Raw genomic sequence first — 24,842 nt, 5'->3', positions numbered from 1 at the left:
CAGTCGAGACAAGATTGGGGGTGACTGGGCAAAAGAGAACGAAGCGCAAGTGAGGTTCGTTGCTGGCCCCGTGACGGTCTCTGACCTATCTCAAAAGACCCGAATCCAGACGTCCAAAAGTTCCTCGGCTGTCTGGTCAAGAGTCCAGAAAGCATCAATGCCATATCGGAGGGACTGCGCGAACGAGAGAGACGGAAAAACCAATAATACTCTTGGACAGTACCTGTATAACGCCGGGCTTAAACCCTTCCCCCAGAAATAAAAGAGACGCCAACTCGGTACACGTACCTATGACTCGTCCGCCATGAAGTTACGCCCAGCGAGAACCCTACGGCGCCCTCCCCCTCCTCTTCTAGAAGATCAATACGTACATACAAACAACATCCCCTAAGCAACGATTAAAACAAAGACAGGGTAGGGTATCCGCATCCCTGACGGAACTACAACATGATGCAACAAGGCGACAAGACTTCGAGAGTACCCAAGAAGTAGACAGGGAGAAAAGGAAATAGAAACAGAGAAAAAAAAAACAACTCGACCAAAAAAAAAGGTTATTTGCTACGACGACGACACCCGCTTCCCCCCGCAGTCCGGGATCTTGAGGCCGTCCTTGAGCTTCCGGTCGACCGTGAGGAGGCCCCACTTGTCCTCCCACTCCTTGCCGGGCTCGTTGAAGCGAATCTTCCAGGGCTCGTCGAAGGCCTCGAACCAGAAGTACTCGGTCCCGTCCTCGAGCGCGCGGCAGACCCAGTCCTCGAGGAAGCGGTTCATCTCGTCGATGCCGGCGACGGCGCCGTCCGGGCATTCGGTCACGTAGTCGCTGCCGCAGTTGGTGCCGCCGCTCGACGGCCAGCCCGTCTCGGCGATGATGTTCATGCTCTCGTCCTTCTTGAGGAACCCGCTCGTCTTGTTGCCCCAGAAGTACATGGTCCAGTCGGCCGCCTCGGTCACCTTGGTGCCCGAGAAGAAGGGGTGGATGTTGGCCATGATGGCGTCGCTCTGCGCCGCGAGCCCGGCCGTCCAGTTGTCGCCCAGGTCGCTCGTCGCCACGGGCAGCGACATCTTGCGCTCCGTCAGGTTGTGCCGCACCTCCTCCAGCAGGCTGCCCAGCTGCGTGATGGTCATCTCCTGCCGGAAGAGGATCTCGTTGGCCACGATGATGCCCTTGAAGTAGCTGGTGCCGTACTTGTCCAGTATGTTCCACATCTGCCTCAGCTGCCGCGCGTTGGTCGTCTCGTTCTTGTCCTGCCACACGCCCAGCCAGATCTTGACCTCGTCCTGGAGCTTGAGCTGGTTGACCGCGTGGATCACCATTTCGGTCTGGTTGCAGTCGGTGCCGTAGAGCCGGACGACGTTGGTCAGCTGCGAGAGGACCGCCATGTCGCGCGTCACGTTGTTCTGCGACGGCGGGTTCGTGAGGCAGTCGGGGTACTGCGTGTTGAGCGGCGTGTAGTCCATGCCCGGGAAGACCTTGCGGAGGTCCGGGTTGTTCATGAGCGCCTGGATCTCGGACGAGTCGGCGTCGAGGTCGCCGTTCGCCTTGGTGTCGCCATCGGCGGTCGACGTACTGTCGTCCGAGCCGGCGCCGCTCTTGCTGCCGCCCTTGTGGTCGTCCCTCAGCACGACGCCGAACAAGATGCCCAGGACGACGCCGGCGACGATAGCGACGGCGAGGGCGATCAGGATGGCGAACTTCCACTTCCTGCCCCGGCCGCTGCCCTTGGAGACGGCGCTGTGCAACGCCGCCTTCTCGCCGCCGGCAGCCGCACCGACGGCGGCGGCGGTGTATATCCCTCCTCCGCCGCCCGACCCGCCCGAAGCAGCGTCGCCGGGCGCCGCCGTGCTGACGGGCGCGTATTGGTTGCTCACGCTGCCGCTCCCGTTCCGGCCGACCAACCCTCCGAGGACACCGCCGGTGCCTGCGCCGCCCACGGCAGCGGCACCGTGGCTGTCACGTTTGGATCCGATGCTGAGCATGCTGGTCCGCGCGGCGGACCGTCCGTATTCGAGACCGTCGTCGCCGTCGTCGATGATGTCGTGCGGGTTGACGACCCCCAGGTCCGAGTCTTGGTGCCGCGAGTAATTCTGGTAAGGATCGTCCGTGTAGATGTCGACCCCGATCCTAGACGAGGTTCGCGAGCCCGGAGTGGAGTATCCCGACCCGAGGGGCGCGGCGGCGAGCCCTTGCAAGCTCGCGTGTGAATTTCTGTCTCCCGGGTAGTTGCTGCCGGGGGAGAGCATGCCCCTTTCTCCGTAGCCGTCTCCGCGTCCGTTTCCGTACTGGTGGTATGGTTGTTGTTGATGAGGTGGTGGTGGTGGTGGTTGTTGTTGTTGTTGTTGTTGACCGTGAATGGCGTCGAGGCCGCTCTCTCCTGCGTTCTGTTCTGCGCCTGTCAGGGCGATACCAGCCATGCCTCCGGCGGCAGCGTTGCTGAAATTGTCGGCTCCTGGTGCGATTGTGCTCTGGGGAGAAGGGCGTTGGGCCTGTGGCGGATACGAGGTGGCTTGTCCCCAGGAACGTCTCTCTGTACCGCGTTGTGGAGATGCCCGAGGTGGGGATGCCGGGTGGCCGTGGCCGCTGTATTCGCTCGGTAGTGTTGTGCCGGCCGCGGCGTATTGGCCTGTCCCTCCTCGCCCGCCGTTTGCGGCTTCTTGGTTGTAGCGTCTCTGGGAGCGAAGCCTGTCGAAGGACGGATCTGCTTGTGGCCTGGGCTGGTACTGCGACGGCGGGCGGTCGTGCGCGTCTTGGTAGTACTCGTAGTACGATTGTTGAAACTGGCGATGGCGCGGAGGAGTCGGGCCCGGCCCGCCAAGAGGTTGGCTCGCGGCCATCTCGTCGTCTGAATAGTATCGTGGCTGCGCCATTGCTCACGGTTGATGAGACGGGCGCAGCATAGGCTCGGTCTTGGCCCCCGCCAATTCCCCTTGACTCCACCGCGAATCGCAATTCGTGCAATGTCGAGCACCTTCCGGGGTGATCCAAGACCCTGTGCCCAGGAATCAGCACGTTAATCGACCCTCGTGCTCACCCCAAGAGCGCAGGAGCGAGCCGAAATTTTGGGTATGTTGGCGGGCTCAATGGAAACAGACCGAGGTGGAACAAGTGTCGTGTGCGAATTACGTGGCTTGGACGATTTCGCATCGAAGTGCCCGGGGTGACCCTCCAAAGGCTTTGTTCGTATTTGGGGCGCTGCGCCCCGGTCGTTGCCTTGTTTGGGCCCCACGTTCGCTAATAAGTTTAGTGCAAGGGGAATTGTCGCAGGATTTCGAATAAATGGTATAAAAAAAGCAGGGCGCTCAGAATCTCAGGGTCGGGCGGACGGAAGAATGTAAAGTTCCTGAACATACGACTATCCACGCGACGCAAACGGGAAGTGTGATGTTTCAGGGGGAGAGCTTTGTGCAACTCCCAGAGCCGAGATGGAAACTGTTTCTCTCGGGTGTCTCAGCAACCGACAAACTTGGCGGGCTGCAGACCAGATTCGGGCTTGGATCGAAGCCGCAACATGCAACGGGGTCCACAAAGTCCATGTGGCTGCAAGTGTGGTTGGCAGCAGGTTAACCACACTACTCCGTAGTGGCAGATGCAACGGCTGAAGGGGAACTCCCGAGAACGACCAGTGCCTTCCCGACTCAAGGTGTGGGCCAGTTTGGTTGTTGCTGGGCAGCGAACAGCGCTTTGCAGCGTCAGCCACGGAGGGTGTGCCAGCCAGTGCCCCGCCAACCACATCGGCATGGTCTGATACCCAGGGACTTGGGCTCACACGGCGAGGGACCATCGATCCGCCGCCTTCGAGTGTACCCCGTAGTGTATGTACCTTGTTCGTCGCTGCGAAAAACACCAAAAAGAAAAACCACAAAAAAGCTCCATGAAATCGGGAATATGCTATTTCGCCTTCCAGATGTCGACCTTGTTTACGAAGTAGCCACCCGAAGCACCAAGTACCTAAGGTAATTCCAGCACCACTTGCAGACAGGTACGGTCAGGGCCGCTACCCCGCCGCATTACATCATCCCGTTGGCAGGAGCAACGGTGCATCTGAATGAACATCTCTAACTACGGAGGACCGTACTTGTCAACATTCCCCGAGCTTGAAGCAGTCAACATACCTCATGCAGATCCTGCGGGTAGCGGCTCGTGATCGCTCTATCCTTCGTTGAGTGTCTCCATTGAAGCGTTGTGGATTTGTTGGAAATGCCTACGCCGGCGCCCACACTCAGTTACCAAAGTACCGAAGCCCCTCAATCCCGCGTTTGCTAGGGCGAGACAATGCAGCGCCCCTGAGACAAAAGCGGCGAAGGATGCGGCTGCAGAGAACCCTTCATGGCTTGATGAATCGTTTGGTACTTCAACTATCCTTACAAACACGAAGTGCTGATCGAGTTGCTTTCTCGTCCTCCTACGTCCCGGTACCCGGACTTGGAGTTTTACCGGGCACCTGACAAGACTGAAATGCGCCACGTCTGGGATACGCCGTCTTAGTACTCCATAAATTGTTAATCCCTGATGGTTAGGGAAGATGTTGCCCGCTGTGCTGTTTCACCGCGTAGAGCAAGTCGAATGACGCAGCACCATCTGCGAGGCGATTGACCTGACATCATGGAGAGGCGCAACAGATGGCCGGCCATGTATGTTAAAGCTGGAGCTGGGACACTCCCAAATGAAAGTCGATAGCAATTCAAATACTCATCAACCGCACCATCAAAGATACAGTCATTCAACGATTCAATTAAAAGAAATCACTCGACCGAACTACAACAAATCATCTTTGCAGACTCGCCTCAAAAAAGCCACATTGTCACCATGTCCGCCAACCCGAACCCCGTCGGAAACCAGGACCGTACGTACAACATTACTCAGCTTCTCATCGCTGAATTCCGGGAATTTCATCGACATGCCTGATTCCGGGGCGGGCTGACCTGTTCCTCGTCTCTTCAGAGTTCCATTCCAGTGTCCCGCCGGCAAAGCCAATGACGACCTCAGGGGTAAGCACCACCGTTTCCCCAGGTTCCACATCCCGACTTTTGTAAAGAATCTTCCTGCTGACACCCGCCTCCGTAACGCAGCACCAATTGGGACAGCAGGTCGGTAATGAGGCGGTGCCCGAGTTCCGAGCCGAGACACACGCGCCGGGCACGGCGCCCAAGCAGCACAGCTACCAGCCGAACCCTGTCCACGAGACGCCCGGGCAGGCGCTCAACCCGAACGCGTCGGCGGAGACGGGCGGGCGCACGGGGCCGCTCGACATGCCGGGCGCGACGAGCGGCGAGGTGCACAGCGCGTCGACGTTCGCGCGGCCGATGGAGGGCGAGAACTCGCGCGAGGCGCACGGGGCCCACGGCGTCGGCAAGCGCAAGGGCGAGCGCAGCGGGCTCGAGGGCGTCGGCGCCACGGCGTCCACCTCGGACGAGACGGTCGAGGGCCGCGTCCGCGCCCTCGGCGCCGACTTGCCCGAGGGCGTCGAGCGCGGCATCCGCGGCAAGGGCCCCGGCGCCGAGGAGTCCATTCCTGCCTCGGCCGCCGAGGTGGCCTCCGAGAAGAGGAGGCCGTGAGAGAAAAAAAAAAAAAAAGGGCTGCTTAGTGTACTGATATAAACCGGACGGATATCATGTCGGTGATGACGAACGGAATGTAAAAGTATAAGTCGGAAAAGTCGCAAATGCGACCAAAAGAGCAAAAGTTCATAACCTTGGAGAGGCCTTGGGTACAGTGCAGAGCAGTGCGTCAGCCGCGAATCGAACGCGGGGCCCATCGATGGCAACGATGGATTTTACCACTAAACCACTGACGCTTCTGGGATATGTGGCTGAGTCTCTTGGCATTTTGTTCCTCTGGGATGGAAAATTCGGGAACCATTTTCTCCAGGCTGTTTTCTCGAGAGTTACGCTAGTCTGCACTAGGCGTTGATATTTATCAACCGAATCCACACAGGGAAAATGAATAAAGTCGTTAAGTAGCCAGTTTGCTGCTCCGCAATTAATGACTCATGACCAGAGGCAACAATCTCCTGATGCAGAGCGGCTCTGTCCCTGGTTGGCAATCCCTGCACTAGCGAAGGGAAACAAAACCACAAGCATCTGCTGATCCCACGCCCGATAGGCTAGATGGTCAATTCCGTAAAATGGAACCGATGGGCCAGTTGAGAGTGAAATGTCGCGCAAGCGTATCACTATCTCGGCTACCTTAGGCTACTAAATAATTATCACACGAGCCTGGTGGGACAAGCCTCAGGAGACAACGACCTAAACCCATCACAGAAAGTGTTTCTCGTTGTTTAAAGTTAGATCGCTGTCATTTTTGGGTCGCACGTTGGGTGGAACAAATTCTATTATACACTACCTCCGTACTCCGTAAAGTTATTCGTAACTTCATCTCATACCCCATGTTCGGCATTGCCGCCGTGACATATGATTGCCCCCGCAGCAATGCACCCCGCCTCCAACGCCATAGTGTACAACACTTGTATCCAATCCAATCCAATCCGCCACCGTCGTGATTGGACTAGAGGGGGATAGGAGCCGTAACCAATAGCGGATGATGCGCCACCAGCGGCAACCTGTTAGAGACAGTAGCCAAGCATCTTGACTGCATTTCTCGGGACCTAAGTAGCATTGTTGAGGGAAGGAGGATGGGGAGGGAAGAAGGTCAGGAGGAGATGGAAGACGAAACTGACCCTATGGTACCTGAGAACGGGGTGGGTAAGACGATTTTCGCAGTGATCGGAAGCATGTGGAGGCCGCTCATCCTAGACGAGTCGTCGTGGACCGTCTGGAAGTAGATGGCGAGACAGAAGTCGGCAACCAACGTGCTGACCACAGGGAAGAATATGTTACGGAGTACAGACGATACAGGCAGTAGACCAGATGATACGATAGGTCAGTACGGAGTATGGTAAAGGGCGCTATGGCTTCATCGCCTCGGCGGCCATCCCACATAAGAACAGTCCGAACATGGCCTTCGGAGAGCCTCTCTGTTTGTTTAAAATAATAACAATAACAAAAGTGGCAGTGAGTTCTATCCTTCCGTCACTCTAGATCAAAACGATGGGTGACCGCGGACATGAAACTAATTGCGTGAGTGGAGAAGACACATAATATACCTTTCAGTAGGAGGGCAGAGGGCCGCACGGCCAGATTCACTCCGGCTCCGCCGGCGTAGGATATCTACCTAACTTCCCAACTGCTGTTCTGCCGTGATCATGAAAATCGGTTTGTCTTTGTTACTCTCTAAAATTTATCAACGCCCATACCAGGTAATTATCTGATGTTGCGTGCTTGCACCGTAGCCCGGCTACGGAATAGGGTGCGGCCGAGCGAGTGCCGGCGCCGGAGATGATTTCCAGGCGCCCCCCCACCAACGGCGCCGTCCCCGGCACACCCATTTCGAAAAGCGGACGGCCTGAGCCACCCGCGCTGCAACATTTGGAGTGAGCTCCGGAAATTGAAACAAGTTGGTTACACAATCTGTCGCATGCGCCAATGTGCCACATCTTTTGACACTTAGGTCTTCTTTCCTCTTCCCTCTCTCTCCCCCTAATTATCTCTTTTCGGCCGACCATGTTCACGTATGTAAGATCCAAATGAGTTGGCCACCGAACGGAACGTTGTTAGTGTTGGTCAGGGTTGCCCTGACCGCCCGTATAAAGCATGCGTTTTAGAGTTATTCAGTCGTGCTGGGCTGAGCCACAGGTTTCTACCCGAAAGAGCGGCAGCAGATGAAACGGTCGGGGAGGTTCCACATTCCATGAACCTTGGGCTTCACGATGGTGCCTCGAAAATTGGTGGGTAACCTGCCACCGCGACGGAACTCCGCACAAGTCTCTCTTTTTTTCCCTTTCGTTTCCTTTGCATGTCTTAAAAACTGAACTCTTCGGCACACTTGTCCCGTCTCGGCTTGCCGGCGCTGCTTGGAGGAGCTGAATGAGATCGGTTCATGGCCAAACTCCGTGTGGAAAGGGGCGGGACTCGGCGCTGCAAAAGCGGCCAAGAGGGGGAGGAGCAAAGAAACATGAATGACAGGGTCAACCCGCAGCGGATTTCCGCCGCGACGGCTTGGTTCCGGACCGCCGGGGTCAAAATTCTCCCTACCTACCGAGTAGTCTCTTGGAGGGGGGATCTTGAGGAAAAAAGCGATAGAGGCCGAACCATACCAGTAGGACCTGGCAGGTAACTTGATATCATAACTGGACGTGTCGCCTATCAGTACCATCGGTTAATTACCCGACGTAATTATGTGTTCCGTACTCCCCAGTCCGTGCCCTCGATCTATCAACACCGCACGATTCTAACAAGCCCCGCAGTGCGCCCTAGTACAGACATACACATGCGTATTGATCAATGTGTGACGGAATATGAATCTACGCCCGTCCATATTTGCTCCATCCAAAACCGCTGGCCGACGAAGTACCCCTTCTGCGGCGCAAAGGTAGCCAATCCCTCCCCCTCAGGGCCGAGACCAGCAGCACCGGCACTACCGTCCCTTTCACGGCCACCAACCCCGCCTGGCCTCAAGACCCCTTCCCTGAACTCTCTGAGAACCCTCTCTCTGAACCGGCGGAGCGCGCCAGCCAGCCCGCTAAACGTTCCCGCCCCCGCCACCATCCCCCGGTCCGTTACCTCGCTGCCAAGGGGTACGGCCTCCCCGGCCTCGCGAGCGAGCCCTTCCAGCCGCTCCTCAAGAGCCGCTAGGAGACCGGGAAGGTCCGGGAAGCCTCCGGAGGGAGCGGCGGCGGCGGCGGCGGCGGGATTCGGCATGTGGCGGCTGCGCAGCGCTACCAGACAGCGGGCGAGGTGGGCCCACTGCGGCAGGGCGATGCCGCGGAAGAGCGGGGCGGGCAAGGCGAGAAGGGCGGCGGCGCAGGCGTGAATTGCAGAGAGGGACGGCCACAGGGTGGGTGAGAGGCGTGCCGATGAGGTGTTTTTGTTGTTGTTGTTGTTGTCCCGAGATGGCGCGGTCGACGAAGGGCGGTTGCTGCTGGCGCCGGTGCCGTTGATTCCCGTCCTGTTACCCGGGTATTGCCAGGTGCTCGTGCTCGGAGGAGGGGGATTGGGTGCTAGTGTGGTCGCGACCGTGGACGCGCTGGCGTGGAGGGCTTCGTGGGAGGCGAGTTCGGCGTGGTGCAGGTGAGCATGGAGAGAACCTACTGTTGAATGTAATTACGTGATCAGTCAGCCGCAAAGTTAATGACATATTGATTGAAACCACAGAATAATTGGATCCATTTTGGACTTCGAGAGGTGATTACCCTGTTGTTGTTGGATCACTGGGCGGAGGGCCTCGAGCTTCTCTAGGAGTGACTCGGCAGCTGCGTGGTTCCGTTCGTAGTTCTGGTAGCGTACTTGAAAAGCCTGCTCCGTGAGCAGCTGGAGACGAACTTGCAAGGCTAGGATGTGGTCGCTCTGCGATCGGGTTGCGCTAATGGCTGCGAGGGCGCGGTCCATGTGCGGCGTCCAGCGCATGGCATGGACCTGCCCCGAGTAGGTCGAAGCCGCGCAGCTGAGCAGAAAACAGGCCAAGATGGCGCGTTGACATTCAAGATCATCTTCTACCAATGCGGTTTGATGGTCATATCCGATGCTGGTGCGGCCGTTGGTCTCCGGGATCAACAGCCCCAGCGTGTACGCATCTGAAGGGGCCGGCCCTTCAGAGCACAACTCGCCAACCAGGGAGGCAGCCAGCATCACCAACCGACCGATCAGACGGTGATCCAAACCCCAGGCAACGTAGACGAGGAGGCCAAGCAACAAGTCCACCGTTTTCTCTGTCTTATCCGGCCGGGTTCCCTTCTCATGTTCCGGCCCTCGAAGGAAGATCAAGTCATGCAAGACGCGCTTCAGCTCGCTCGACCGCGTCTGCCGCTCGCGCGACGTAGGCGATGCCACGCAGGTGATGGCGCGAAACAGGAACGGGCGGCGGAAGTGCAGTTGCTGTGCGGTCATGTGGGTGGGGAGGTGAAAGAATGGTAGATGGGGAAGCATGTGGGACCGAAACGTGTCGAGACAGGTCGCTGGTGAGGATCCCGAAGGTTCTGGTGGCCTGATATCCGGAACGTGATTGGGCACGGCAAAGAAGGGATCCATCGCGGCATCGAGGCCGGCGATGGCCCCGAGGCCCTCCGGCGGTCCAACTCGAACCCCTTGCCCGCCCGCTGCTTCACTTCCACCATTTTGCGATCGAAGTCGGAACGCAATGCCCTCCATCATGGCGGCTTGAGCCTTGGGAACCTGCTTTTGTTCGACAGCGCGACGGCGAATCGAGTTGGACGGAATGCACTGCCTCCCAAGGCGGAGGCATCTGTACAGAGAAGTAAGCATCGAAGCACAGGGTCCCCCTCCCCCCCACCCCCCGGGAAGGTCATCGGGGACTCACCTTTCGCATCCATCGCCATCAGACCGCGGGATGCACCGACACTTGGCTTTGAAGCAGCTCCTGCAGGCGTGCCCGTAGGGGGCCGAGTGGCTCACCGAACGCCTCTGCATGCTATTGCTATAGGAACTGGCTCAAGACGGGAGACAGCGACACGAGCGGTCGACTTGCTCGGGATGGACGAGAGATCAAGCTCTGGAGGAAACAGCAAAAGTTCGGTGAAGAGGTTCTAATCTCGCCTGCCTTCCGGATATGTTAATAGTTAGTCGTGCTAGAGCAACGGCCCCCAAATGGCATTCAGGATCAAGCGAGCGCTAAGTTCCCCTGGCAGATGGATCGTGCGACATTTGCAACGAGCTAAGGCCGCTCATATATAGCACCCTCCTCCCTAGTGCAGCTCACATAATACAGGATCCGGCGCGGCGCTTCAGGTCCGATTGCGCAACATGATCGAGGTCGAGTAGTGGCGATCGGTTGCAGAGGAATGGAAGCGGAGGAGACGGCTTGAGATTCTGGGGAAAGAGCGAATTTGGGGGCCGATTTGCGCTTGTCACCAGCGCTAGTAATACTAACCTTCAACCTCCTGCTCGCTTGGATTGCGCGGTCAATCCTCGGACCCAAGACGATCCCCTGTTCAGCCGCCTCTTTTGGCCTGCCACCGCTACACCCAGGGTGCAGTCGGTTGATGATTCATGAACTCATGAGAGGAAGTCTCGTGTATGTATGTATGCACATACAAAATTTATACTGTGCCTTCACTTTGCGGGCATCTCTGTGGACACTATCCCCAAGCGTATTCTGATGAAATGACACACAACACAAGAACTGGCTGCAAGTTGACTGTTACTAAACGAGTAACCCGTTCTCGTTCCTCTTTACCTTTCTTCACTCTCACCTTCCTCGCCCCACTATCCTCCCCTCGCCTCCCCTCTCTCCTGCGCCGCCTCCTACACTACTGTTTATTCCATTTCTTTCTCCCTTTTCTTTCCAACTTCCTTCCTTCGTTTATACTCTAGAACCGGGAACAGTGAGGACAGAACAGAACCATCAAGCGCACAACATGAGAGAGATCTATATTCGGACAAAATGATGTTCCAGAATCTGGAAAGATAATCCTGCCAGAGTCAGAGCAGAGCTCGATTCTACCGGATTTCGGGACAAAGTTGTAAAAGCAGCTAATGGGATCACCAACGGCCAGTACGTAATTAGGGTCCCGACATCTCGGGTGGCCCCGCACGCCGGCATACTGGCTTGTCTATCGGTATTAGCGCAGGTCTGCTCCTTTACCGGTTTCTTGCCCCGTGGAAAGACATGGCTAACTTGTTTGACTTTCCGCCAGAGGAACCCCTGCTCGACTAACTACACAGTAGGGCGGCCTTTGCCCCGTGGCGGCCTCCTGAACGCCTAACACTGCATAAGTGTTAATGAATTCCAAGCTGGCTAGGACCTGTCCAGAACAGGGAGACTAATAACGATCTCGTGCACGACTGCCGGGCGCTGACTGCAGCTGGTGTCAAAACCAAGAGGGCGGATGATCGTTGTCCAAGATCCCAGAACAAGACTGGGAGGTAGGGAAGGTGGTGTGCTTCGTATAGTAGTGTAGTTTAGTTTAAGCGTCTGGATATTTACCATGTCTTCTGTTGTCTTTGGGTTGCGTCTCGGGAATCGCGTGCGGTCTTCCGAATTAGTCCCAATCCTGATCTGTTCTTCTGGATCTTTTACGGTAACGTTAATTACCTGTTTGTTGCGCGGCACTTGGGTAGCTCGTAACTTGTTTACTGTGTAAGTTTAACTAAATTTGATACTACACTATGGCTCCACCGAGCCCACTCTCCCCTGCTCGGGGGCATCCCAAATAGTGTAGCATCCTCCGGCCCGATAAGATCCCATGCCGTGAAACGGTGGTACACTAAGAAGCTTGTTTTTTACCTACCTGTACACAGTACACTACTTCGTAGCAGCCTGAACGGCATTCGTTGGCTTTTGCTGTCAAATTCCTTTATACTGAAATTGTTGCGGCTTTAAGCCCTAATACGGCGAAAGTGCAATTCTCAGTGAGAACTCTCAGACCAAGTCCTCCCCTACATAATTAAGGCACTATTCGTACCTTATTACGGAGTAGTTCAGGATAAGGCATGCTTAAGCACAGACCTATTACGTGACACGTCTCTGCCCTAAATAAGCTCTTCACGCCAAGTTCAACAGCACGGTTTCGACCGGCATATCGCGCCCTGCTGGTGTTCACGCCGCATCAGCCCAGACACGTTGCGACCCGACGTTCTAGTGGATTGACCTGACCCTGGCGCATCCGATGCATCTTCCCATCCCCGCACGAATCGTTCCCAGTAGGGAGTAATTAACTCCGGGCCTCATCCTTATGTAACAATGCCGTAGTGGTAAAATGTGCTCATCAACCAACGGGACAAAGCAAGGTTTATTATTAAAATAAATATAAAATGAAATAAAAAGCATCCACTCGGCTTTACTATTAGTTTTCTACCTCAGACGGCCAGTGTTGGGAAGGGGGCTCTGCCTTGGTCAATATCTAAGTAATTAGGTCTCTCGAGTTCTCTTAAGCAGGGTCACGAAACCCTTAAGGCCGACTTGGTTTATGCTTAAACAGCGAGAAAACCGAGCGAGAGCTCCGGTCTACCCGGCCAGCAAAATGGAGCCGGAGTCTGAGAAAGCCGGCCGCTATGCCGGCTCCATTTTGCTAGCCGGGTAAACCACAAATTACCGCTCTCATTCGGTTTCCTCTCTCTAGAAGGGAAGAAGGTTAGGGTCAATACTATAAGAGCCTCGCTTTTGAGCAGATGGAATCGCATTCTTCCTTGTATATTATGCGAGCAAATTATCTTGTGCATATATATGTGCGTGTCTGGTGTAGTAGCGTATATAAGGTAATTATGTACATGGGAGCTGAGAAGTATAAAGAAGATTCTAATAGTCGTGAAGATCAACGACAGCACAAGCTGCCGGAATACTCGTTCCCGAACCAGATTTTCGTTCGGACAGCAAACCGGTTTGTTAAGGTGATAATCACATGAATGGTACAAGGCCGTTAGCAAACTGGAGCATGTCGAAGTTAGTGCGGCACTCGAGGTCAATCTGGCAGCCCAAAGCGCAGATCGCGGTGCGTTGCGAGAGCAAGTCACTGAGAGAGCGGTTCACCTTGGACAGCCTGGCCATCCATCTTCTTCACATGACTTTTCTGCATTGTATTACTGATCAATGAATTACCTTATCAAGCACGGGGTATCAACTCATCTCATCGTTTTCCCAACCATCATTCTCCCTTTTCCAGTCATGACTTAAAAGACTTTGGTGAACTCATCAGTGCTGTAGAGAGGCCAACAACCTGTACAAACGAACATGTCATGTTACCCTCATTACGAAGATTAATTAATCATGCTTCTCCGTGTTAAGGAGTGTGCAGTGGTGTTCATCCCCTCATTATCTCGGCTCTATATCATCGATCCCAGCAGCTCAGATCTATCGCTCTACGCCCCCTCGGGGCCCTGGTTCTTGTCATGACCCAGGCCTAATATTAGAGTTTGAAAGAAACCTTTCGCGCCAGGACGGCCTTGGCCACTCGCCTGCAGACGCCCACCAGGTTGGATGCGCTCAGGACGAGGGGGAAGAGCTGCCCAAAGGTCCTGCATTCGTAGACGCCCCGGACGGCATTCCACCAGAGCGTCAGTTCGACCGCGACGATGAAGAGGGCCCAGGCGGCGACGCGGCCGAGGGCGTGGCGCAGGAGCACCGTCGTCTTGCCGGCTCCCGGGTCGGCAGCAGCAGCGGCGGCTGCGGGGTCGTCGTGGTTGTTGCCGGGCGCCGGCGACGACAGCTCGATCATCGCGGGGGGCCAGTTGCGCAGCACCGCGGCGAGGGCGGCGCCGCGCCGGACGAGCTCGGCGGCCAGCAGCAGCGTCGACGCGGCCAGGCTGATGACGAAGAAGGCCTTGAACATGTCGTGGAACCAGCCAAACAGGCGGACGGGCGCAAAGAAGAAGGCCACCTCGTCGCACGCCGTCCGCGGCAGGAGGCGCAGCCTGGCAAAGAGCGTCCAGGTGCCGTAGGCGCACGCGACACACCCCAGCAGCTGCCGGAACAAGCCGGCGCCGCTGCTGCTGCTGCTGCTGGTGGTGGTTGTCGTCGTCGTCGTCGTCGTCGTCCTCGTCGTCGTTATCGGGCCCGTCAAGGCGCCCCCACTACCACTCCAGCGTCCTCCTCCTCCGGGCGGATCCTCCTCGTGGCCGCCCGACGACGACGATGACCACCACCACCGCCGCCACCACCCGCTGGACAGCCCCGAGGTCCGCGCGGCGGCCGGCACCGAGCCGACCCACACCCCGGCGAAGCAAAAGAGCAGCACGAGGAAGGCCTCGACGGCGAACACGCCGATCGTGAGGTCCTGCGTGACCAGGATGAGCCCTGAGAACATGGCCAGCTGGTAGCTGGCTTCAGCGGCCTGGGCGGCGTCGACATCGGCCGGGCTGGCCATCTCCGCGGCGATGGCGGCCAGCCACTGAAGGTAGATGCCCACGCGAATGCCGAGGCCGTATATGTCGCTGTTTCCCTCAAACCCGCACGTGGATTCGGATGAGGCGGCAATAATGGTAGTGGCGTTGGTGGAGGAGGTGGTGGAGGAGGAGGTGGTGGCGCTGCTAGTGGGAGTCGACTGTGCCGGGTTCATTGCAAGAAAGAGGAAGGTGACGAAAAAAATGAAAATTGCGCGTCTTAGACAGTGGGGGTCAAACTCTCTCTCTGTCTCTTTCCTCTCTCTTCTAGTCCCCGGGGGGTATATGTGTGTTTAAAACAGGGGGTCTTGTAGGGAGATTCAGGTGCTGGGAAAGGCAGGTGAAGTAAGTAAGACTACGCGCGGCCGACTCATTCCCATCAACGCCTGATGAAACCGATGAAATCGAGATACAACAATGTGGTAGATCCATGGGAATGAGGCTCTGCACGTGGCCAGATTTGACAAGTGACTGTTCTCACTCAAATCCGGACGCTGTGCGGCTGTGGAAGCTTGTGCTACCCACCCAGAGCGTGGCCAGTCGCTTAAGGGGACCTTTGGGTGGCAGGCTTGGGACAGAGCGGAGTCATGCTGTGGCCGACAGAAAAGGGAACCAACCATGTCTTGTTGAAAAGCTTCCCAGTTGGCTAAGCGTTGATGGTAGCTGCCAGTTCAAGACACGCTCCCCCCCCCCCTCTTTCCCCCTTCAGATGCCCCCAACAAAAGCCACCTGGCGCTGCACATCACGCGTTGAAGCCGTACGTATGAAGTTGCGCTCAGGTCCCTTCAGAAAATCACAGACGGACCAAAAAAAAAAAAAAAAAGACCGACACGTGGCCTCTCAAGCGGCTCATTTCGAGCGAGGCTGAAGAATATTAGGCCTTATTACTCCTTCTGCAATACGAAAGTCTCCTTTGTAAACACTTCCGGTCTGTCCAGGCGAGCTGGGTCCCACGCCCAGTGGAGAGCGCCGACTTTACCGCCGGCAGTCAGGGAGAAGGAGATCAGATAGTGCTCCGGGCCGTACTCTGTGTAGCGTCCGCGGCGCATGATCTCGTCGTGCGGCATCCACCAGCAGAACGTGTCGTGCTCGTAGTGCGACAGCCAGAACTCCTCCGACGCCAGGCCCTGCAGCCGCATGCAGAGCCTGTCGCCCCTTGCGCGTATCTCGATGGAGAAGGTGTGCACGTAGTTCCGGTACACGCCCGCGTACGCCCGGAGAGGCTTGCTCGGCGTCGTGCCCAGTTCCCTCCGCGCGAGGAGTTCTGCTCCGACTCGGCCCTGGCGGGCAACGGCTTCCCGGGTGAGCGCCCGGGCCTGCGACTCGAAGTCGATGGGCTGCGTCGGGTTGAGGAGCAGCTCTAGAACGAGCTGGCAGACGATATCGGCGGTGTCGACGGCCGTGATCGAGTTCTGCAGCACGAGGATCACGACGTCTTCGCTGGGAACTAGGCAGACGCAGGTTGTACTTCCGGGCATGCTGCCGTTGTGGTACAAGACGAGGGTTGACGGGGCGCCCTTGCCGACGTCTGGAGGGTCGCCAATGGCCGGGTTGAGACCGATGCGACCCATCGGACCGGGTAGCTGCGCCCGCGCCCATCCCAGCCCGTAGCCCTGTTCTCGCAGGGAGGCGGGCGGAATGGTGGAGTGGTGGGTGATGAGCTCGCCACAGCTCCGGAAGATGGATGGCCGAGTGAGGGGCGGTTCGCCGCCGCCGCCGCCTGTCGGCTGGCGAAAATCGTCCATAACGGCCGAGAGAAAAGCCGTATAGAAGCGGGAGAGGTCGGAAATGGTGGATTTGATGCCGCCCGGCGCCTCCATCGCGGTACCGGCGCCTAGCTGCGGCGGTGGAATCTCGACGAGGGAGAGGTTGCTGAGCACCGAGTACGACTTGGCCGTGTTGCAGTCGGCCGGGTCCCAGGCGGTCCCCGTTCTTGTCATGCCCAAGGGTTCAAAGATGTAGCTGTGCAAGAGGTCGGCCAGTCTCCGGCCGGTAACCTCTTCGAGGATGCCGCCGACCAGCATGTAAGCCCAGTTGTTGTAGATGAAGGAGGAACGGGTGGGCGCGACCTGCTCTAACGTCGCGAGCATCCTCCATGCATCCTCCTTCGTAAGCAGCAGAGAGTTGCGAGACCCGAGCCATATTGCATCGGGATTGTTAAGGCCGGAACGGTGAGAGAGGAGGTCGAGAATTGTGAGTTGATGGGCGAGACCCTTGTCCTTGAACGAGAAGTCCGGCAGGTGCGTCGCGACGGGGTCCGTGAGATTGAGAGCACCCGTGTCGGCGATGATGGCGGCCAAGGCCGAAATGAAGGCCTTGGACATGGAGTTTATGTTGTGTAGGGTGTCGTTGTCGGGCGCTAGCCTCCGCTCAACGTCCCGAAAGCCATGATGGGCCGTGTAAAGCGTCTTGCCGCCGCGGATGACCCGAACGCTGACCGAGGGGGCGCCCGTGATGGAGAGAATTCTGTCAATGACGCGTCGCGATCGGCGGAGCTTGGCTAAGATGTCTCTGGGCCGACGGGGACCGAGTCAGCAAAAAAGGCCGTCTGGTGCCGCCACCGAGCCGTTGCAAGATGAAACAGGTTACAATAAGTCGAGTCGACGGCAAAAGCGGAGTATGAGCGAGTATGTCAGGTACCTATCGGTCTTTTGGGCATGACGCCCGCTCGGCTGGCTTAGGAACGACCCCATCGCCAATACGACGTGCCTACACGCGGGTTCGGGTTCGCGCGCAGGTGTTGAGATAGCGTCTTCGCTCGATAATTAGATAATTAGTGAGCCGGTCACCCGCGGGCGTGGATCCCAGCGTGGATTGCCTTCGAAGTACATATCTACTGGCATCCATCTCGAATCTCGGAATTGTGAATCAAAGTGCTCTTCCACCGTTACAAGCAATCCCACATCGCGACCAATAAGACACTGCAGGTTGCGTCAGAAATGACATGCGAAACGTGTCTTCTCATTAGAGGGCAAGAGGAGCCGAGCTATCTGCAGCACGCCGTTTCGCAGCCTTCTGGGGAAAGACCTTGACCGGTTTGTTTTGTGACACTGTAATCTCGCTTGGCAAACACTTTACTGTACGGAGTATGTATGCATGTAATTACTAGTACTTACTAGTACATGCAAACAGGGAACATCTTCACCCACGCACCGACAAGGCTGCGCGATGTGACCTGTGACGCAGTTGTAACAAAGTGCCCGAGATGGCTTGCTCGTCGGCCATTTCTTGGGCGACTGGCGGGGATGAACACACCATCTGACAACGCCTCGATGCGGCATGGGGATGCCCGACGTTGTTTGCGGTTGGCCGAGACGAGAGCAGTGGAGGGGAGAAAAGAGGAGGGGGTGCACACCACTCCGGCTTTACACACCCGGCATTTATCAAATGAGAGATCAAGAGCACACTTTGGTTATTACTCCGAGCCTCAACCTCACGTCAACAGGTCTCGTTGATGGGGCGGGGTCATGGACAGCGAGTTCGCCAAAGCGCGTTAAACGCCCTCCATTCCCACCAGGCGCAAAGGCAACATATTAACCCATCTCTTCTTTCTTCCCAAGATTGTGCTCTGCTTGACCGGCACCCTCAAATAACCTCCTTAATCTTTGTCTCGACACCGACATAGAACCCCACGACAGCGGTCATAATTAACCATTCGGTCAAAACCATGCCCGCGGACAACGACTCGACCTGGCTCTGGCCCTCCAAGGCAGAGCAGGCCGCCCAAGAGGACCCGCGCGCCCAGCCCTGGAAAAAGCTGCTGAGCAGCCATCAGGACACCAAAACCGCGACAGGCACTGAAGACTTTGTTGCCGACTACGCGCGGTCGAACCAGCTCAACAACGGCGGATGCTCCGTGTGCGGAAGCTCGTCTTGCAACAGCTGCGGCGCTCCCACTGTTGCGGGCTAAGAGACGCCAAAGGACCTTCTCTTCACATGCAAGTCGGCCCCAGGTGTAGAGGCGAGGAGTGTGCAATGACCGTCGGATGTGACCATCGGGGGTCCAAAGCGCGGAAATTTGCGCAAGTGGCTGTTTTCGAATCTGGTGGGATAACGAGGGGAAGAAGATGTTTCACGTTTCTGTATTGGTTCGAGGAACACAAGTTATACTGGGATCAATTCCAAGTCTGTCACCCCCACGTAGGTTGTGGCCTACTTATCTTGGACTAATACTAGTACTCTTGGGTCCAATTTGTGTCGAGCTTGAGGTGGCCTACCCTTTTTTTTCCTTCTCTTTGTCAAAGTTTCCGCTGACTCCCACGCCCCCTCTCCCCTCTTTCCTCCACTTCCGTTTGTAAGTCCCAAAACTTCGGATATTAATACTGCCAGAAGGCTGAGCCTGATGAATAAGGAAGGAAAGAGGGGTATGCCGAGTAATATACACATGCACCTATACACATGCACGGAGCAGCGACCAATTATTGACATAGGTGTGATCTCTCAATCCGCGCCTGCCGAAATAAACCTAAATGATGCGTGGGGGGAGGGATGGTTACGCCTAAGCGTTCAAGCTTCGGAAAGAGCCACCTCTCCGAGCCGTCAACATGACGAACAGCACACGAACGCAGTCAGAAATCTTGCCGCAGTCAAGTCTAAAGGCTGTGCTCCAAGTTGCCGATATTGACCATCATGACCACGATCCATGCAAAGCTGCTCTATGTCAGAGACCTCCCCATTTACCGCCAGGAAAAGCCATACCAGATCCTATCTCATCTGCCTAACCTTGGAGATATTGCGCCCTCCAATCTGGTGTTTGAGGCAGTGGACGAGACCATCCAGGACGTTCGGCTCGCCGATCGGCCCTTCACCCTTGACGACAATGGATTCTGCCATGTCACCGCCCCAACCTCGTTCTCGGACTGGGATTCCCGGTCCAAGGTCGAGGAGTGTTACTTGCCTGAAGTCAAGTCGTTGCTCAAACGACTGGTGGATGGCGCCGACGAGGTCGAAATCTTTGATTGGAGAGTAAGCTGATGAATCTATTCCTTTGTTGTCTTTCATTCCTCATCTCTGTCACATTCTTTCTCTTTTTATTGGCGTTTTTTCCTCCTAGAAATTCTTCCTTCCCTTCCTGTGCGGATGACGGCAGTTAGTAGCTGACTTTCAGGAGAGGCGAAGGCAAATGGGAACACCTGCTACTCCTTCCCTAGATACATCGCAGACCCCTAGGCCGCCGAACATGAACGATCCGGCCGATCCTTTGCAGCCGGCCAAGCAGGCTCATGTTGGTGAGTTGGCTCTCTCTTCCGAGAGGGACCATAACTTCGGAGGCGCTAAAAAAACTGTGGGCATTGATGAGGGAATTGTGGATTCATGATGCTGACAGTGCTGAGTCTTCCAACCTTAATAGATCAGAGCCCGGCCGGCGCTATTAAGCGAGTCAAGACGGTGAAGGGTGACCGCGCGTCCTCCCTTCTCGAGGGCAGACTGAGAATCATCAAGTAATTAGAGTGCTCCATCTCTCGCGAGACCCTCCGCAACGCATAAGTCCCAGGTACTAATCAAGACGAGCGCAACCAAATCAGCTTGTGGCGGCCGACCGAGACCGTCGAGAACTGGCCGCTGGCCCTGTGCGACGGCGCCTCGATAACCAGAGATGACCTCCTCGAAACCGACCTTGTCCGACGCGACTATGTCGGATCCACCATGTTCGCGAAATATCGCCCCGGCTATCACTGGTATTATCTCAGCAACCAGAGGCCCGAAGAAGTCTGCCTGATCAAAAACTTTGACTCAGACGAGACGGTGAAGGCACAATGTGAGTATCGATTAGTGGCCGAATAAGACCGGCCCACTGCGCCATTCTTCCCCGTCGTGCCGGCTTAGCTGTGGCTTATCATGGTTTCAATTATCAGATTCAGCCCATGCGTCCTTTGAGCAGCAGAATGCGCCACCACATCATCTTCCTAGAAGCAGCATTGAAGTACGGGCCTTGGTGTTCAGCTATAGAAAGAAATAGCAATGCCATGGTCACAAGTGTCAGAAGCTATGGAGCTTCTAAGAGTATTAGCCACATATATGCCACAGCTGTATAAGGCTGTTCAACGCTTTGGCCAGCTCCTTTGTCTATAAATATCAGTCGTTTTGTCTCCTTTGTAGATAGTTTCAACAAGGCACTCTTTTCCTTTGTACAGCCACCTACTACAGACTGCTTTCAACGCTCCCAGAAGCTCATTACTACGTTCGGCAGTTATAAGCCCGGCGCCTTGACTACTCCTCTGCCGACGTATCTTTAATATTAGTAGTAGCTTCTTCTATTATAAACTCTCTTACCCTGCTTTAATACGCTTTCGATGACGTGTCTATTATATCTAAGATCCTAATCGAGACTTCTATATACCTTATAGGGCCTAGTTCCTAGAACTTATAGTATATTAAACTATAATTATAAGCTAAATTTACTAATATATAGGGATTTATTAACCTTAATGGTGACTATAAGCTAGATCTAAAAGTTTTATAGTACCTAACCTATAAGTAAGCTAGAGATAACCTTATCCTAGCTTTTTAGGAGTAACTCTTAGAAGGATTATTACCTTTAATATCTATAGATTTAATACCTTCTAATATAGCTATTATAGCTAAATTTATATAACTATAAGATTCCTTTTATAAAGATATTATATATATTATAGATATTAGTAAGTAGATAGGATAGTTATAATGCTAGTTAATATATATTATGGATTTTAAATTTTATAAAGCTATAAAAGTATATAGGAAGAAGGATATTAACCTTATTAGGGGAATTATCTAAGTGCTTTACTTTATACTTATATTATCTATTATAACGTTCTATATAATAGTTACTATATAATATATAGCTAGTCTTAATATAGCTAAGTATTTAGGAGTTAATCTATAGCGTTAAATTTATAACTTTAATATCGCCTTCTAGTAAGTTATCTAATATAATATCTTAGAAGTATAAGGTATATAAGGACTTTATACCTTTCTTAACGCTATTATTATATATATCTTACTAACCTAGGTAGTAAATAAGAAAATAGAAATCGAGCTTGCTAATAGTATAAGATAGCTACTTCTAGAGCTTAGTACCCTTATTATAATAGCCGAGATCCTAATTAATAATAATATATAACCTAGAGTTTCTTAGAAGTATAGAATTTTCTTAATAACTTATATACTAATACTTCTTATAGCTTAGAAGAGTAGTAAAGAGAGAGGCGGAGACTTGTATAGAGACTTTTATAGTAGTTAATAGTATAATACAAGATGTTCTTATAAGTATCTAAGATATCTATAGAATCTAGTAGACTACTATATATTTAAGTAAGCTATCCATAGTAATAAGTAACACTTATACCTTTCTAATAAGGAGTATAAGAGGATTTACTAGGAGCTTAATAAGCTAAAGTAGGCTAGACTAAAAAATTAACTTATCACTAAGTAGGGAGAACTATCTTATTCTAGGTAATTAGGGGTAAGATATCCTAGTTCCCTTAATATATTAATTATTAGCCCTTAACTACTTAATAAGCCCTTAACTTACTATAGGACGTTTAATATAGTCGCTCTATGGCGCTATCCTCTTTTAGAAAGCACTCTACTAGACTTATATAGTATAACCTACTTAGTTAACGATAAGAAGTTCCTTTTGCCTACGACATTTGTTAAGGTAAAAGATCCTAAGTTTATTAAAGTAGGTATAACGACCTTTCCTATTAATAAGAGGGGCACTTAGGTAATTAAGAATGTTCTAGATAGACTATATAGACTATATACTAAAAACCTAATGCTTAAAAATATTACTATTATTAAAGGATTCTATATTAATATTATCTTAGAAGCTCTATTACCTAAGATAGGCGCTTAGTATTATAGCTTAGACTACTTATTACGTTTCAAAACACTAGAAAATGACGTTATCCTTTATAAGTTAGAATATAAGTATAATCTTACATTCCTCGAATATAAGCTACTTTCCTATTACTCGAGCTTCCTAGACTATATCTTAATTAGTAAAGTAGGTATTATAAACGTTTATATATCCTTATAGAACGTATTTACTATATATAGTAGAAGGTTATATATATAAGCGTTACCTACTATAAGAGAGGATACTAAGGATCTTTAGCACTTAAGAGCTAGCTACCTTAGACTAGAAGCGTTAAAAGCATTCATTAATAACGTTAGAAACGTCTATATTAAGGGGACGGTATATATTAAGTATAAGAGCTACGCTTATACTTATATAAGCAAGGTCATCTCTAGGAAAATACTACCTAAGTAGAAGTCTATATACCTGTTCTAGTAAGTAGCCTAGGATCTATTTGACTATCTCGAAGCAATTAATAGATTATAATAGCTATTTATGATTGTTAATAAGTATAGTAGGAAGCTCTTCTCTTTCCTCTTAATAACAAAGTTACCAGACTAGATTATAAGAGTTATCTGGAATTTCGAGAGCTAGGTAAGACGCTAATATAGGTTTACTATCTATAAGATTAAGTAGGATAATAATATTACAATAATTAGTTTAGTAAGATATATATTATATTATTAGACTTAGGCTATAGAAAGCGGTATTAATCTTAAACTCTTACCTTCATATACCCATAAGCCTAATAGACTAGTAAAGCAAATAGGGTAAGAACTAATCTTATGCTTAATTAAGATACTTAATAGCACGAATCTCCTTATAAAGCTCTAGTTAGAAAGCGTATAAGTAGTAGTATACTTATACGTAATAAGCCTAAGCTATACTTACTCATTTAGGACTCCTAATAAAGTGCTCTATAGCTAGTTTAAATAGTATTTTCGTTAATATAAACCTAGCTTAATAATTATATTAATTAGCAACTTATACCTAGACTAGAGTAGTATCTTAATATATAGATACTAGATATATATCCTCTATGAGGATAGGAAAGCTAAGCGGCATATAAAGGACTTTAAAGTACTATTATATAGGCTAATGAGATATCTTATAAGATATTATATATTTAATATCTATTATATTTAGATACCTAAGCTCGATAGGGTCATTATAACTTATAACGTTTACTTCGACAAGAAGACTTTTCACTATCTAGGTAAAGAGTAGCCAATAGAGTCATTACTAGCGGTAGCAAGCTAGGAAGTTACTTAGTTCCATCTTAGCAAAGATTCCTAGGATAGCGATTTTCTCTAGGAAGCGTTATAATGGACCTAATAACTAGTGGAAGACTCTATTATAGTAGCTTAGCTACCTCTATTATAAGAGAGTCTAGTAATAGACTAACCTCTCTAACAAGGTTAAGACTTAGGGGTAAAGAAGCTCTCTAATATATAGCCTATAAGCGAGTAATCAGTTCTAGAGACTCTTATAGCGGAGATATAAGTAATAGACAAACTTACTAAATAAATAGAGAGCTTTAAAGGACTCTTAACCCCTAAATATATACCTAAGCCCTTAGTGACTTACCCTGCGCTAACTAGAAAAGGGGATATTTATTAGGAAGTAAGAAGGTTTTAATTAGAGCCTTCCTAGTCGCTAGCTAGCCAATTAGACGCTAGGGAGAGTAGGGGAGCTATTAGATCTAATAGAGAAATGCCTTCTATAGAAGAGTTAAATATATATAATATATTGATAGAAGAGCTAAAAGCTAGGGACGGTATTACTAATATATTATACCTAGCTAGGCTGGAGAAGTAAAGTATTAAGCAAAGTCTAGATTAGCTAATATATCTTCTAGAAGGTAAAAGTAAAGGAAAAGCTATTTGGTAACCTCCTATAAGGAGAGGTAGAGGTAGGAGGAAGGCTTATATACCTAGGGGCCCTATATAGTTAAGCGAATAGCTATAAAACAAAGAAAGGGTTAATTACTACTACTCCTTTATCTATATAATAAAGAAACTCTAGTAATAGTTCTATAAGACTTACCTACCTAATTAATAGGAAGCTTACCTAGAGGACTAGAGTATAAGAACAATATATATGGTATTTGCTACTA

At 52.3% G+C, this 24,842-nt stretch overlaps 6 protein-coding genes and 1 non-coding gene across 7 annotated transcripts; 2 read left to right on the top strand and 5 right to left on the bottom strand.

Annotated features, from left to right (window-relative positions):
- Positions 1-361: 361 nt before the first annotated feature.
- Positions 362-3,107, bottom strand: MYCTH_2297176 (glycoside hydrolase family 17 protein). The gene has a single exon (XM_003659721.1). It carries the CDS (start codon positions 2,863-2,865, stop codon positions 559-561), a length of 2,307 nt encoding a protein of 768 aa, XP_003659769.1. The 5' UTR covers positions 2,866-3,107; the 3' UTR covers positions 362-558.
- A 1,697-nt stretch (positions 3,108-4,804) lies between these two features.
- On the top strand, positions 4,805-5,553 carry MYCTH_42730 (uncharacterized protein; the record flags this gene model as incomplete). Its single annotated transcript, XM_003659720.1, has 3 exons — positions 4,805-4,841; positions 4,940-4,986; positions 5,068-5,553. The coding sequence occupies 3 exons, from the start codon at positions 4,805-4,807 to the stop codon at positions 5,551-5,553; spliced, it is 570 nt and encodes a 189-aa protein (XP_003659768.1).
- A 168-nt stretch (positions 5,554-5,721) lies between these two features.
- MYCTH_t9 lies at positions 5,722-5,792 on the bottom strand. The gene has a single exon. It is a non-coding gene; the product is annotated as a tRNA-Gly (tRNA).
- Positions 5,793-8,252: 2,460 nt separating this feature from the next.
- Positions 8,253-11,124, bottom strand: MYCTH_2297174 (uncharacterized protein). The gene is made up of 3 exons (XM_003659719.1): positions 10,370-11,124; positions 9,246-10,294; positions 8,253-9,143 (listed from the first exon to the last, which is right to left on the bottom strand). The coding sequence occupies exons 1-3, from the start codon at positions 10,477-10,479 to the stop codon at positions 8,335-8,337; spliced, it is 1,968 nt and encodes a 655-aa protein (XP_003659767.1). The 5' UTR covers positions 10,480-11,124; the 3' UTR covers positions 8,253-8,334.
- A 2,240-nt stretch (positions 11,125-13,364) lies between these two features.
- MYCTH_2297171 (uncharacterized protein) lies at positions 13,365-15,189 on the bottom strand. The gene has a single exon (XM_003659718.1). It carries the CDS (start codon positions 15,060-15,062, stop codon positions 13,914-13,916), a length of 1,149 nt encoding a protein of 382 aa, XP_003659766.1. The 5' UTR covers positions 15,063-15,189; the 3' UTR covers positions 13,365-13,913.
- Positions 15,190-15,762: 573 nt separating this feature from the next.
- Positions 15,763-17,702, bottom strand: MYCTH_2297170 (uncharacterized protein). The gene is made up of 2 exons (XM_003659717.1): positions 17,527-17,702; positions 15,763-17,397 (listed from the first exon to the last, which is right to left on the bottom strand). Exons 1-2 carry the CDS (start codon positions 17,577-17,579, stop codon positions 15,771-15,773), a joined length of 1,680 nt encoding a protein of 559 aa, XP_003659765.1. The 5' UTR covers positions 17,580-17,702; the 3' UTR covers positions 15,763-15,770.
- A 1,813-nt stretch (positions 17,703-19,515) lies between these two features.
- On the top strand, positions 19,516-20,670 carry MYCTH_2123414 (uncharacterized protein; the record flags this gene model as incomplete). Its single annotated transcript, XM_003659716.1, has 4 exons — positions 19,516-19,851; positions 19,994-20,114; positions 20,237-20,327; positions 20,412-20,670. 4 exons carry the CDS (start codon positions 19,516-19,518, stop codon positions 20,668-20,670), a joined length of 807 nt encoding a protein of 268 aa, XP_003659764.1.
- Positions 20,671-24,842: the final 4,172 nt, after the last annotated feature.

This window comes from Thermothelomyces thermophilus, chromosome 1 (genome assembly GCF_000226095.1).
Source record: "Thermothelomyces thermophilus ATCC 42464 chromosome 1, complete sequence".
NCBI lineage: Eukaryota > Fungi > Ascomycota > Sordariomycetes > Sordariales > Chaetomiaceae > Thermothelomyces > Thermothelomyces thermophilus.
Note: the sequence above shows the minus strand (reverse complement) of the source record. Positions and strands in the feature narration are given on the sequence as shown.